This window comes from Beta vulgaris, chromosome 6 (genome assembly GCF_026745355.1).
Source record: "Beta vulgaris subsp. vulgaris cultivar EL10 chromosome 6, EL10.2, whole genome shotgun sequence".
NCBI classification, from domain to species: domain Eukaryota; kingdom Viridiplantae; phylum Streptophyta; class Magnoliopsida; order Caryophyllales; family Amaranthaceae; genus Beta; species Beta vulgaris.
Genome location: NC_079207.1, coordinates 46325404 through 46341305, shown reverse-complemented (window position 1 = coordinate 46341305; position 15902 = coordinate 46325404). Strand labels below are relative to the sequence as shown.

The window sequence follows — 15902 nt, the reverse complement described above, 5'->3', positions numbered from 1 at the left end:
CTTAGATCCTCTAACCGCGGAATTAAACGCCATGTATGAAGGTCTAGTTATAGCCAGGGATAATCGATTTATGGTTGCAACCATTTATTCAGACAGTGCGATTGGTGTTTCTCTTTTAAAAGACCAAGTTGACTACTCTAACAAATACACTAGAATGATTTTTACCTGCTGAAAGTTGTGGAAGATGATGCCGGGAGTGAAGATTGAGCACTGCTGCAGGAGCCGTAATAGTGTAGTTGATGTATTAGCTAAGTATTTTCGTTTATCGGAATATGATTGTAATGTAACTAGGCTTTTCCCCACTCCCCTAATTATTGTATGGAACCTCTTGTGAGGGATTGTAAGGATCTTTTTAAAGCTTAATTTATGTATGGGTTGCTGTGTTCACCAAATAAAAAAAAAAAAAAAAGAGCTGGCCACTGATATTGGAGATCAATACAATTGCTCTTAATAATCATTACAACATGTGCTCATAGAAAAGACATAAGACCAAACAAGCTAAAAGTGCTTGTATAATTTACCTTTAAACACCTATCCATCTCCCCAAATAAACCCTAAATCATAGTATAAAAGGTGCACTTCTGGTTATGGATATAATCCTTCAATTTTTCCAAATACTACTTCATCTTCTAATTTGGATTAACCTTCAGTATTATACAAAACGAACTAACACAAACATTCCCAACAACACCAATTGTTCAGTATTATAGCCTCCTTTTTTTATTTGAGAGGTTCAGTATTCGCGCCACGCGCCACTCCTATGGTCGAGGCCAGTGTTACCCAATTCGCATTTTCAATTTACCAGTTTGCCCAAAAATGAACCAAAACCGACCATAATCCGCTTTTCGCAATTCGCAATTCGCAATTCGTGGGTTAGGGAATTAGAAAACAATGGTCCATGCCTAAAATCAAGCAGCACCATCCAGTGGCAGATGCATGTTGATGGGAGTGCCGAGTGCAGTGACTTGACCCCACTTGGAGGAAAATAATATGGAGGAAAAAAAACTGATTTCTATTGTATAAATGTAGATAGAAGTGTTCATTACTAGTAGAAGAGACTCAGTCGACAGTAAAAAGGATCCCGACTTACCTTCACATTACTATTTTGGGTACTTATGATTACTGACCTCGTTGCATATAATTTCTAAATCCGCCACAGTTGATGTGATCTCACACGAGTTAATTATTTCTAAAGAAGTGATATGAGGCATAATTACAATAAAAACTAATGATCCATAATAAAATATTTTCGTGAAGTCAATTGCAGTATTGGCTACCTTGCTATCCTTGAGCATTCGGCTAGATATCCAAAGATGTTGATCCCAATCATGATTGTAAATTTCTTTATTTTCTTAGAATAAATCAGTTGGGCACAATCTTAAGAGAAGACTTCCTTAACTTTGTGCATATTTCCTTAAACAAAATGAGCTTTGATTTAAATAGTAAGTAATACGATAATGGAAAATAGTATAATAATATGTTTTTTTATTTAATAAGACATTTATTATAAGAACAAATTATTATTCGTTCCATTGATTTAACAGGTTTTTCTAAGTCGCATGGTGATTCAAGCACTAAGCAAAACCGAAAGTTACAAGTGAGGCATGTAAATATTTCGGTAATGGGTTTGGCATATAACCAATTGTGGAGGCTATCTCCATCATACATAATGGATTAGTGGTCAACAAAATTTAATAAGCCCGCAAAACTGGTAGTGCTGCACTTAGATTAATAGTTTTTCTTCCAAAATAATAAATTTGTTTTCTTTGGGAACTTTTTGCTGACAATATTTGCCTATTTAATGTCAACACTTCTTCAATCTGGAACAAGCGCAGCACGCCAAACAAAACCAGTACAAAACTCAGAGAACATACAGAAAAAATCAAGCCACGAACATGTGCTTCCACTTTTATATCCACTACTTTCTCCTGTTGCTACTACTAAATCAATCTCATCTTGGTATCTTCCTAGATTCTTTCTTCCTTGGAGTTTTACATTAGGCAAATGTTATTTTTTCTAATTGGATCTACAATTTTAAATTATATCATCTATGTTGAAGTCTGAATTAGGTTTAGTTTGTGTTAGTTTCATGTTAGATCTTATTGATTTTCAGTCTACACTAAATTAGAGTTAGGTAAATATTGAGTTGAGTAGGCATGTGACTTAGATAAAATTTGAGACTGTATATGATTATGTGAAAAGTTATATATTAAGTTACATCGGGTTAAGTTCGAGTCCGTATTCTAGTGACCTAGTCACAACTTTCTCTATTGCATATGTTGTCACTTGTCAATGTTGAATTAATTGAAAAGAATAACATTAGGACCGATTTGTTATCGTTTTTTGTTTTCATTTTTAAGTTTTTTGAAAAAAAAAAAAAGGAAACTAGAAAAAATAGTTTTTTGTTTTTTGTTATCAGTTTTGAAAATGAGCATGTTTACTATCAATATGACTAATTAACCTTATTATACAACTCATTATGAAGTTCTAAAATCATAAAAATCAAAAACTGAAAATTAACCGTGATACTAAGCAGGCCTCGAGATCTTAAAAATTGCAGTCAACAGCAAAACGAAATTGTGGATATATGCTATAAAAACCCTTGTGTACATATGTTATTTTTGTTTGATCAACTACTATTTATTTGAGCTAGTACAAGTTAATAACCAGTATTGACAATAATAGGTTTTAAATTATTTGTAGTACATTCAAATATGATAAAGGAGGGCCTCCATTAACCCCACAAATAAGAAAAGAGGTCTCCATATTTCATATATAAATACTATTGTTTCATATATTATTACAAAAAAGTGTTGTTTTGTTTTTATAAATATTAGGAGAAATTGACATGAATAATCTCGATTTTTACCTATATTTTCAAAATAATCTCAACTTTAAATTATTTCAAAAATAATTCAAACTTTTGATGGGACCTTTTCAAAATATTCCAAGATATCAATTCTCTCTTGCATGCACTAATTCATTTTAGGTCTATAATATATAGAAAACTATTAGTTCGACTAATTTTGAGAAACAAGTAAAATTGGGATTATACATGTTAATTTTTCCTATATACTATTATCAATAGTCATTTAAGGCCCGACTAACAGCATGTTCAACCGGTGCACTTGAATAGGCCTCCAATGAAATGGGCCTCCAAAACTGAAAACTAATTATATACAATCTGCTGCCACGTACATAGAGAATTAGAGATAGTTGAATTTAGTAGTTCTGTTAAATTAAAAGTATGCAAGTGTTCGAATCTAGTATTGCCCAACATCGGTTTTTTTTTTCTTTTTCCAAGTCAATACTTTTGTATTTATGTCACTATGTATTTCACCAAATGCAGTTGAATAGTTTGGAAAACAATCATTAAAACGCTTGATTTTCTTTTAACTTTTATTGCATTAAATATTACACACTACCTTTTTTAAGGGGATTTACACACTACCTGGTAAATACTTCATCCGTTTCTAAATAAGTGCAACATTTGCATAGTGTTTACTATTTACACTTTAAATTTAAATTAGCTTTGGTGATTTACATTTTAGGAAAAACATAATCATTGGGATCTTGTTAGATTTATCTGAATGTGAATTTTTTTAATATCAACTTCTTATAATTTTTACTTATTGATAATTGAAGATATTAATAGTTAAAATAGTGCATTGGCAAACGTGAAACAAGAAGTGTTGCACTTATTTAGAAACGGAGGAAGTAGCAATTAACATTAACAATTATTTTTGAGAACTCCAATCCTTTACGAGCACTAATTATAATTTGATGTGGATGTCATCTAACTTTGATATTAAAATCTTGTGGGGTCATACCCAACACTTGAGATCAAACCAATCTACATCATTGCTCTCAGTTGCTCTCTACCACCCAAAAAAATATACGTTGATAGTGATGCTAATATGAAGAGAGAGTAATTTTGTAAATAAAATAAGGGTAGAAGAAGGAGCTTCTGCACGCCATCTGATTCAATGATGATGAAACAACATTTCATGTTTAGTAAAATGTTCAAAAAATTAATAAATGGTTAATTCTGAACAAAAATAAAAATTAAGAGCCCCATTTTATATTAGTTGCACAGGGCCTCCATAATGATTGGGACGGCCCTGAGTCATTATTAGTATATATTTACTCGCGGTTTAAAAAAGCCCATATATTTACTCACATTAAATCCTTAGGTCCATGATCAAAGATCGTTTGGGGAAGGGTACTAATTTCATTATGAAGTATAGTTGTAATTAGACCTCATCCCTTTTTTTTTTTCCTGAACAACATATGCCTTATTGCATTAATTTGTAAACGAAAAAAATTGACGTGAAATTTTTTTAACATGTGATGGATATATATTATAATGATCAGGAGCAAGCCAGTTAGATCTTAACTATTACTCAGATTCTTGTCCGAATGCTGAAACTATTGTTAAAGAAGAGGTGACTAAATTGTACCATAAGCATGGAAATACAGCCGTTTCATGGGTCAGAAATCTCTTCCATGATTGCATGGTTAAGGTATATATACATTGACCTTGGAAATTGTTATCATTAATTGACACATGAACATAATTATATTAATGTTATTATTTACTTATGAATGTCTTAATTTACATGTAGTCATGCGATGCTTCAATTTTATTGGATGAAGATCAAACAAGTGGTATAGAGTCCGAAAAATTATCATCCAGGAATTTTGGAATGAGAAACTTCAAATATATTAACACAATCAAAGAAGCACTTGAAAATGAATGTCCAGCAACAGTATCTTGCGCCGATATTGTGGCTCTTTCAGCTAGAGATGGTGTTGAACTGGTGAGTTCCAAATATAATCTTAGGGGCACAAAAAGTACCCATCATTAGTCTAAATTCCATTTAATTAGTTGTTCAAATCATCAATATTATATGGTTAAAAGAAGTCAAATGGTCGCTTGCCTATATTTATACTAGCATTTTTTGCACGGGATGCATGCGATAACATGTTTTGAGTTAGGCGAACTTTCGTAATCTTAAGCTGCTTAATTTCATATACTCGTAATACGTCAAGTATTTTCATTACTCATTTTTTAGAATTTTATTTTCTTTTATTTTGTTTAACTTTTTTTTTTACCGGATTTATCGTCTAATTTTTCAATTTGGTTAATTATTTACTCTGTATTTCTTTATTTTTATCACAAATTTAAATTTATTATAAATAATTTTGTTAGTGATACTTGTGAGATGTCTTCTATATTTGTGTAATTTTTTTACTTTTGAATTGTGTTTGTAGAAAATTAAAAACTAAGGACAATTTTATTTTTGATAAGTTATATATTTATGTATATATGAATATTATTGAAGGATATTTGTGTAATTTTAAAATTTCAACATTATAAGGACAATTTAGTAATTTAATAGAGGACATCTTGTAGCCTCCTCTATTCCCTTATGTAGTATAACAATTTATGCACGCGATGCGTGCTTCACTTTTTTAGAACATAATTTATAATTTTTTTGGGCATAAATAAAGGTAAAATTGGAACATTAGACATGTTTTTGGGCTTGCTAATTTTGTTAGTTTAGCGTATATCACTTAACTAAATCCGTCTTTTATTATTTATTTTATTTATACTTTCTTTAAGATTTTTAAATTAAAACTCATGAGTAATAGAAGAATGTTAGCAGATTTATTAAGGATTTTTTTTACATTTTATCAACAATGTATTTTATTTTAATTAAATCATTTCACTTTATTAATTGATTATATTTTTCATTTTGATTTACTACTTGATTGTGTATTGATTGATCAAGTATTTGATTGATATAATTTTCTTTGTTAATTTTTTTATGCTATATTTGAGTTTGATTTTCTTTCATGTTTTTTTGGTAGAGTAGTTGATTTACTAAGAGGTAATTAAATAAATTTATTGGGGGACATAGCTCACTCTTCCCTTATATAATAGAGATAATCGTTTGGGTATAGACAATACAAGGAAGGGTTGATTAATCTCAAACAAGATCAAAAATTTGATACTCCCTTTTCAAAATACTTGGTACACTTTTTTTAAAAAGTTTGCCAATGCATATATGAAAAAATAATCTCTAATTTCTATAAGTAAAAATTATAAAAGGTTGGTATTTTGAAAATATACATGAAGACGTATCTAACAAGATTTGACATGATAATATATTACCTTATCGAAAAATCACAAAACATGGCTAAAGGAGAATATACATGTTAATATTACAAAAGTCAAACCATATCACGTATCTTAAAATGGAGGAAGTATTATCGAATGAAAATTATTCCTAATTTTACACATCTAACTCAAGTCAAAGTGCTTCCAAGGTGTCTATTTGCCTCACAAAAATTTAAATTTTTGAGTGGTTGTTTAATATACAGTAAGTTATGTAGCGAATGAAATTTTTTCCATGATTTCTTAAATTAGATAGTTGCCTGCTTGATTGAAAACGGGAAAAGTGGGGCAATGAAAATCTTGGAAAATTGAAATTCCTACAAAATGTGGGAATTTATTCACCAACCCCTCTTGATCATTCAAAATTCTCACATCAATTCATGAGAATTACAAATTTTCCCTCCTATGAAATCAAAATGAGAATTAAATTTCCATGTCAAACCACCACTAAATATAAAAATAGATTCTGGGGGGCTGGGGGAAAATTTAGGTATATTATTGAAGTGCTTTTTGAAGGTTATAATGAACATATTTGTTGGTAACCCATTAAAATTCAATGTTAATAAGTTAGGAGGGCCACGCATAGAAATGAAGACAGGCCGAAAGGATAGTCGAGAAAGCTATGCAGCAGTAGTGGAGGATTTTCTTCCAAACCACAACGATACTATCTCACTTGTTTTATCGCGATTCCAAGCCATTGGGGTCGACCAAGAAGGCACGGTTGCTCTTTTAGGTAACTCTCATCACTTAATAATCTATACAGAAAAAATTGTCTATTCGAGCTAGTTCTTTCATCGAGTTGATTGTAAATTTTGCATCGCTAAAACTTTTTCTTGCCAGTATCACTATTAACTCAGGAACAGTACAGTTTTGTATTATTGTATATAAGACTAATAAGAGGATGGTACAGTAAGTTAATGAAACTATCCTCCTTTTTAAAATAAGTGAAACACTTAGTTTCAAAACGCTCTCAGTGTTTCACTTATTTTAAAACGGAGGTATATTTTTTGGTGAAAAATATTGAGTATAAGAGAGTGTACATGCATTTTTTGGTGATAATATAAGGACAACTTTGGAATTATATTCTATGAATCAGGAGCTCATTCAGTCGGAAGAGTACATTGTGTGAACCTAGTAAATCGACTCTATCCAACGGTTGATCCAACTCTAGACCCTGATTATGCTGAATATCTGAAAAGAAGATGTCCAACACCAGACCCTGATCCAAATGCGGTTGAATACGCAAGAAATGATCTCGAAACGCCCATGGTGCTAGATAACATGTTCTACAAGCATTTATTAAGCCATGAGGGGCTACTACTAGTTGATCAGCAACTAGCCTCAGATCCTTCAACTTTGCCTTTTGTTGAAAACATGGCAGCTGATAATACTTACTTTCATGACCAATTTGCCAGAGCCATGATTATAATGTCTGAGAATAATCCTCTTATTGGTGACCAAGGCGAAATTCGGACCCATTGTAGCCGGCTGAATGCTAGTTAAACAACGGTTTTTGGGTAGTACATGCATCTTTAGGTGTATGAAATACATGTATATGCTTCAATGAGCTTGTTATATGGGCTTTGTGGTTGAAAGCTAAGGTATCTTCTGCACCCGTATGGCAAACTCAATGCTAACGAAGGTAAAGTAATTAAGCCCTTGAGGAAGGGTAAACTTGTAATTGTAAGTTTATTTATCACAAGAATTTTCTAAGCATTAATAAATCATAACCAAAACCCCAAAAGTTTTTGGTTTAAAAATATGAAAAGGTCTTGAAACTTTTCATTTCAATAATTTCTAAGACTATAAACCTCAACCTTCACAAACATTACAAAACGTAAGCATTATCTTTTTTAACACAAAATAGGAGTTATATTAATAAAACATTCACTTACACCATAGAGTCATAATACTTCTATAACTGGAAATTAACAACACAAAATTATCCAGCATAGGGAAGTTTTTAACATCCAACTTGAGCCTAGTTACGCTATTGGGTTGACTAGCTCTTGCATGTACTCTTGCATAACACATTATGGTGGCGACGTATGAGTAACCTTGTCCATGTCCATTTCCATGCCAAACCGTGCTAGCTTGTGAGCAACTGTATTTGCATCTCTCTTCGCATGAAGAAACACCACCACCCAGTTAGATTTCATCAGCTTAACAATATCACATATAATCGCATGAAACTGGTGATGGGGAACCTTCTCTGCCCTATCCATCATGATCTTCAGAGCCTGAGCATCAGTTTCCACCTCCAACCTGCTGATGTTGTGATCTTTGGCCATTGATAGCCCTTCTCTGATAGTTGCTAATTCTACAGCAGCTGGGCTAATAGCATCAAATCTGATCGAGAACCCCATAAACCATGATCCATCCGTTCTTCTAATAACCCCACCTCCACTTGCTTTGTTTGTGGATTTCCACACCATCTGTATTCAGCTTCAGGTAACCATGCACCGGTGGTTTCCAAGTAATAGGGGGATTAATTCTTGGCGTTGTCTTGCTCTGCTATTGAAACACATCGTTATTATGCATATGATCAATAAGAAATGGTTATATTGAGTCGAAGACCTAAACATGGCTCCCTCAAAAACTGCTTTATTCATGTGCTTCCAAATGTGCCAGAACGCAATAAAAAAGATTCGAAGCCAATTTTTTGATTGCATAAGATTTAACAATATCCAGTCATTCCATTCGTTATTAAAAAAACTAGCTATATCCACATCTTTGGCTAAGTTAAAAGATTGAAAGATACGCTTCCAAAGGATGTTAGCATGATAACAATTCCTAAAAAGATGTAAATGAATTTTAATCCCATCACAACAACATTGACATTGGGGATCAAAATGAGGGATTTTCTTTTGTAAGAATTCGCGAGTAGGAAGAATGCAATGAACTCCATTCCACAAAAGCATTTTGTATTTAAAAGGCACATCAATTTTCCACATTTTTTTCCATAGACTAGGATTGGGCCAAACATTATGATCACTAGGTTCTATACTATGATAAGCAGATTTTATGTTAAATTGACCATCTTTAGAAAAACTCCATCTTAATCCATCCTTAACTAAAGTAAATTTGGGAAGAGGGATGGCTTTGATGGAGTCAACAATTTCGGGTGTAAGAATTGAAGCAATATGGTCCAGGTACCAAGTCCCATTACGAATGATGTGAGCCACTCTCCAATGAGCTTTTGATTCCGGAATAATAATGTCTCGATGCTTGTACAAAGGATCATTCCCAACCCAATGATGAAACCATAAAGATATGTCTTCCCCATTACCAACATTTAAAACTAGACCCGCCCTCAAGAGATCCCTGCCTTTTAGGATGTCCCTCCAAATACCTGATTGAGCTGGACTAGGCATTACATCTAAAAAATTAGTACCCTTACAATACTTTGTTTTCAAAATCTGGACCCAAAGCTTATTAGGTTGAGTTAGGAACTTCCACCCCAGTTTGGCCATGAAACAAGTATTCGAATTTCTTAGGTTCCTAATCCCCAGACCCCCTGTCATCAATGGTTTACAAACTTGGTCCCAAGAAGTCCTAGAAATGTAGTGTCTTTGACCTACCTTATTCCACAAGAAACGTTTAACATCTTTTTGCAAATCATTCAGGACACCTACTGGAACAACATTAGTTTGCATAGCATCGAGGGGATAGGTATTAAGGACTGATTTGATAAGGGTACACCTACCTGCCATATTCAAGAGTTTAGCCTGCCATCCTCGAATCTTATCTTTAGTTTTTTTCCAAGAGGCCCAAATAATCAGACTTCCTAAGTTTATTAGGTGAAATCTTGACTCCTAAATACTTACCAAAGTCTGAAGAAACATGAAGCCAGCAATGATTAGCAATTGACTGCCTAACATTATGATCCATTTTCCTAGGGACAATGATTGTTGATTTTGAGATGTTAAGATATAAACCTGAAAGGTCACCAAAATCCTTTAACACCCCTAAAATAACATCCATGTTAGCCCAAGAAGCTTTCCCAAAAAGAAAAACATCATCAGCATAAAAAAGGTGAGAGAGACCAACCTCCTTAGCAATCATCAAAGGTTTCCACAACTTAAGGCTAAGCTTCTCTTGAATAAGAAGGCTAAGCCTTTCCATGCGGAGCACAAAAATGTATGGTGAAAGAAGATCACCCTGACCAATGCCTCTTGAAGGATGAAAATTCGGGGTCATCTCTCCATTCCACAACACAGAGATTGTAGGGGAGGTGATAACACTCATGATAACCTTTACTAGAAGAGATGGAAAATTGAAGCCCAATAAGGTCTCTCTAATAAAAGTCCATTCTAAGCTATCAAAAGCTTTAGTGAGGTCAATCTTAAGCGCCATTATATTTTTATTTCTTTTAGCTTTGTTAAACAAATGAGCCACCTCTTTAATGATAATAATATTTTCATGAATGGTTCTATCCCTAATAAAACTGGTCTGTAAAGGATTAACTAAATTAGGCATTAGGCTTCTAATTCTAGACGCAATAGACTTAGTTAACAGCTTGAGGATAGTATTACAAAGCCCAATTGGGCGGAACTCATTAATGGAACAAGGAGCTTCCTTCTTAGGAATAAGACAAAGGTAAGACCTATTAATATCTTCTGGAATTGTACCCTCATCAAGACAATTATTCAGAAAAGAAACCAACTGCTCATTGAGAAGACTCCAACATTGTTGGTAAAAGATGGGTTGGATCCCATCTGGGCCAGGGCTTTTAAGAGGAGCCATTGACTTAATAACAGTTCCCAATTCTTCAGCCGAAAAAGGCTTCATCAATTCAGCTCCTTCTTCATTCGTAATGCAAACCGGAGCAACAAAAGAAGGAGTGAGTCTACTACAAATATGTTTCGAAGTGAAGATTTTTATAAAAGCATTCCTAGCTAAGTTTTTTAGAATAGCATCATCATAAACCCAATTTCCATCAGAATCCTGAAGTGCATGTATCTTCCCTTTTGATCTTTTAATCTTAGCCAAAACATGAAAATATCTAGTATTATAGTCGCCAAATTTACGCCAATAAAAACCCGCTTTTTGCGCCCAGATACGCCTTTCAATTTGATGAATATTATTTAGGTCTGAAAGAAGAGTTTTTTCCAAATCTACTAGAAAAACTGAATTACGACAAAGAGAGCAATTTGGATCCCATTAAGTCTAGCAAGAATTCTCTTTTTTTGTAAAGTTAGATTGCCAAAAACTTGACCATCCCAAAGACGAATTCTATTTAATCAGCCCGAGGATCTAGCCAGTTATTGACAAAAAAATCCTTAAAATCAGGGTGTGCTAACCATGCCTCGTTGCATCTAAAAGGGTAATTTTTTGAAGAATTTTTAGAAATATTAAGATTAATGCAAAGAGGACAATGATCTGAGTAGTTTCTAGGTAAGTGACTTACCTGAGTTCCAGGAAACTCAGCAATCCAGGTATGATTAGCCAAAGCTCTATTCAAACGCTCTCTAATTAAAGCAGTACCCTCTCTTGCATTAGTCCATGTGAAGGGATTACCATCAAAGCCAAGATCCACCAAACAAGCCGCATCCATGAAAGAATTTAAGTCCCTACATTGCGTAGAACGAAACGCTCTACCACCAGATTTCTCCGATTGACCCTTAACCTCATTCAAGTCCCCCACAACCATCCAAGGCACTTGATCAGGAGGTAAGTTTTGTTCCATGTTTCGCCAAATCTCATGCCTTTCCTTCGCCATGCAAGGCGCGTGAATACTCGTAATAAGGACCTATGCATGCTTAGGGCTAAATTTAAACAAAGAGTGAAAGTAATATGGCGAAACCTCACTCCAGCTAACCAGCTCAATAGTACGTTTCCACATGATCCAGATTCCCCCCTTTAACCCATGAGGAGGGATAGCTTTAAAATCATCAAACCCTAACAACCGAGTGACTTGTCTAGCACGACACTCTTCCGCCTTAGTTTCAAAAATAACAAAGATAGCGGGGTTGTGAATTCTAACCACATCCCATGCATGCGGGACAAACGAGTTATTCGAGGCTCCTCTAACATTCCAGACGATTATTTTCATTTTTAAATCCGGTAAGTATTTTGTTTGAGGCACACCACCATCATGCACTACCTCCTTCCCCTTCCTTGATGACCGAGGAAGAAATTGCTCCCAATCGTTCTAGATTTGAGACATCCCCAGACTCCAAGTGTCCGTCAAGCTGATCGGGGTTATCATCGCATTGATTTCCAATTTTTCCTTCGTAAACATTGAGTGACGAGTTTCGAGTTGTAACCCCACCACTTCTCTTCGAACTTGAAACATGACTATGTTGAATTGGGTTGACTCTAAATAGAGTCCGTGGCTTTTTAATAGCAAGGGAAAGGTGGGAATGTTTGAGGGAGGAGGAAGAAGCAATCTTTGGCCCTGAGGACGAGGTGCTTGATTTCCTGCTAAGGCTATGAATGATGGGTTCATAGGATTCAATTTTGTTAGGGTCTCCATCATCAACCCCAATTTCGATGGAGTTAAAGGGTTGTGAAGCAAGCTCCATAGGAGTGGCTGAGGATGCGAGGGGAATAGGTTTAGGAGCTTTGGAGGATTTGTTTGAACCGGTGGTTGAGGTGGAATTTGTGGAAGTAAGGCAGGATTTGGAAAGGTTGATTGAGGTTGACTCATGGAATTCTTCAGGGTCATCTGAGAAGATGGGAGGGGAACTTGAGGGCGAAGAACCTGCAGCTGATTTTGGGGCACAAGTGGGGGTGGTTAAGACACAGGGAGAGACTGAGACACAGGGAGAGGAGTTTTTTCGCTGGTAGTTTTCATGAAGCTGTGGGTTAGAAGTTTCAAGGGAGAAAGATTTCAGTGAAGATTTGGGACTGAGATTTTGCATGCAAGTAACTTTGTTTAAAGAGGAGGCAATCATGGAAGGGTTAGGTAGAATTGAATTCGCCAAGTGGCTATCATCAACCGGATGAACAATGGAATTTGAAGAGGCATCTGCAGTAGTAGCTGACCTTAACAAGGTATTAGAAGCCTCGATTTTACCGCAATCAACTTCGGTTTGCGAGTCTAAGATATGGCTATCCCCACCCTTTGAGTTCAAGATTCTCCAGTAATTACTTGTAGAAGGAGCATTGGAATTTATATGGTTGTATTTTGGTTTTCGGCTCCCTGACGGCAATAAAGAGGAGTAATTAATAGGCGCTTTGCCTTTATTTACTTTTGATTGATGAGCCAAACTTGAATTAACCGTTCTCTTTTTATGAAGCACTGTAGTCCAAGGCCCATAACTACCTGATAAGTTATCACTACACCCTTTATCAATTAAGCCATTGGACGCATCAATATCCTTGCCAACTGTGAGAATTGGTTCTGCTAGATGAATACCATGTGTCACATTCCCAAGTGACACTTGCTTGTTATTCATGCCATCTGTATCGACACCATCTTGCAACTCAGCTGCTCCACCCTGCTCCATTTTGTTTTCTTCCTTCCATTCAGAACATTGAGTCTTCTGGTGACCAATACAACCACAATGAAAACATAGCAAATGTAAATTTTCATACAATACAGTCTGCCAACAGTTTCCAACCCAAACTTTAGTTAAGATTGGATGATCCAGGTCAATTTCAACATAGACGCGCGCATATCGGGCCCTTGATAAGTTATTTGTTGCATAATCTACGCGTATTGGCTTCCCCACCTTGCTAGCAATCAAATAAAGAGCTTCTTTATCATAATATTCCACTGGCAATTCTGGGAAATGAACCCATACAGCTAACTTATCAAAATGATTTTCCGTTGGTCTGAAATTTGGTTGCCAACGGTTTATCATAAGATAATGATATAGAACATACCAAGGCCCACCAAACAAAGCTTTCTCATAATCATCTTGAAGACTAAAACGATATAAGTAAACCCCTTTTCCCAAATCAATAACTTCCACTGCGCCTTTTGGTTTCGACAAAGAACGAATCTTCTGAGTCATAAATGATGGTCTAATAGAAATTCCCAGACATTTACCCATTAAGGTTAAACTCCAAGGTTTACGAAGCTGTTGTATTTTATCCCTAGAAAATAATACAACATTATCTCCTTTAGGCACCTCAATTTCAGGTTCATCCCAATCCATAGAATTCAAGTAAATTGCTTTGGCTTTGTTATTTCCCTAGGAACACTACAAGAGTGGGGGTGAATTGTAGGTGTAGAAATAAACGTAACTTTTTGCGGAAATTAAAACTTAAACGAATAAACAAGCTAAAGGAACACAAGGGATTTTTACGAGGAAAAACTTCTTGGGCCCAACAAGAAGAAACAACCTCGACCACTAGGGATTTTAAACTCAACACTTTCACTAATTAGGCCAAACAACTCTGTTACAACCTAATTCTAACTCGAGCCCTACCTTGAGTTCCTAAACTCAAGTTCCTGAACCACTGTTCCCTTAACAGCAGTTCCTCTCAACTTCACTCGAAGTTTTCTCACACATACAAGCTTCACTCAAAGCCTTTCTCTTACAGAACTTCACTCAAAGTTCCCTTACCCCAAAAACCAAAATACAATTGATCGAAATAAGCTTAGTGGAATTAGACTAAGAAGGCAAAGAACAAATGGCTATTATGAGAGAATGAAGGCACTGACACTTAATAAGTTAAACTCACTTAATTACTTAGTCAGACACAATTTGGAACTTATCTAGACTTCTATATTTATAATGTTAATCATGAAGAACGTGGGATTAATGTTAGAGTACACGTTTTAATCCATTTACCCATGATGTTCCTTCCCCTAAGGAACACGTTTTACATCATGTCCCATGATCCCATGAACTAACAATGAACGTGGATAAAATGCAGCCATTACTCCTAGATAATAGGAGTTCCTTGAGCATTATCCGAAAATCAGTTTTTATAAACTCTTTTTATCTTTAAATCTGAATTTCTAATCTTTAAGAAAATAATATCTTTGAAATAAAATCTTTCTAACAACCGGATATTTATTTTCTTATTTTCCGAAAAATAAAATCTTTTCCAAAATAGATTTTCTTTTTAAAACTGATTTTATCATTTGAAATTAGAAATAACTAATTTCCTATAATCTAGGCATGATTTACTCCATTATCTTTTAATCGTTATACTAAGTACACGCCTAAGTCTAGTTCCTTATATTAGTTCAGTTCCTTTAACATATTTGCTAAGTGCCACTGAGTTTGTTCCTTACAAGGAACAAACGCTTCATTCTCAAATATTCTGCCACAGTTCCTTACCATTCTTTCTTTGTTCCTTTACATTGGAACTAGAAAATAAAACGCCTAGCTTCTATTATTCTTACTCCAATGCTTGCTCCAGTATCAACATAGAAACTTCTTTACTTAGCCTTTGAAATCCTCTCTTGACTTCTTCATTGACTTCGTATTCTCCCAGTTCCTTGTATTGATACCTTAGACACCATACACTTAAATAATTCATTAGTTCACTACTTAGTTTGTTCCTTTGTTTCTTTGTCATTATCAAAACTAGGGTTCAACAATTTTAAACTCAACTCTTTCACTAATTAGGCCAAACAACTTTGTTACAACCTAATTCTATCTCGAGCCACACCTTGAGTTCCTAAACTCAAGTTCCTGAGCCACTGTTCCCTTAACAGTAGTTCCTCTCAACTTCACTCGAAGTTTTCTCACTCATACAAGCTTCTTTCTTACAGAACTTCACTCAAAGTTCCCTTACCCCAAAAACCAAAATACAA

The 15902-nt window shown here is 34.7% G+C and overlaps 1 protein-coding gene across 1 annotated transcript; it reads left to right on the top strand.

Moving 5' to 3' along the window:
- Positions 1–1800: 1800 nt before the first annotated feature.
- On the top strand, positions 1801–7897 carry LOC125498956 (peroxidase 21-like). Its single transcript, XM_048647312.2, has 5 exons — positions 1801–1959; positions 4375–4523; positions 4626–4820; positions 6749–6914; positions 7278–7897. Exons 1-5 carry the CDS (start codon positions 1896–1898, stop codon positions 7682–7684), a joined length of 981 nt encoding a protein of 326 aa, XP_048503269.2. The 5' UTR covers positions 1801–1895; the 3' UTR covers positions 7685–7897.
- Positions 7898–15902: the final 8005 nt, after the last annotated feature.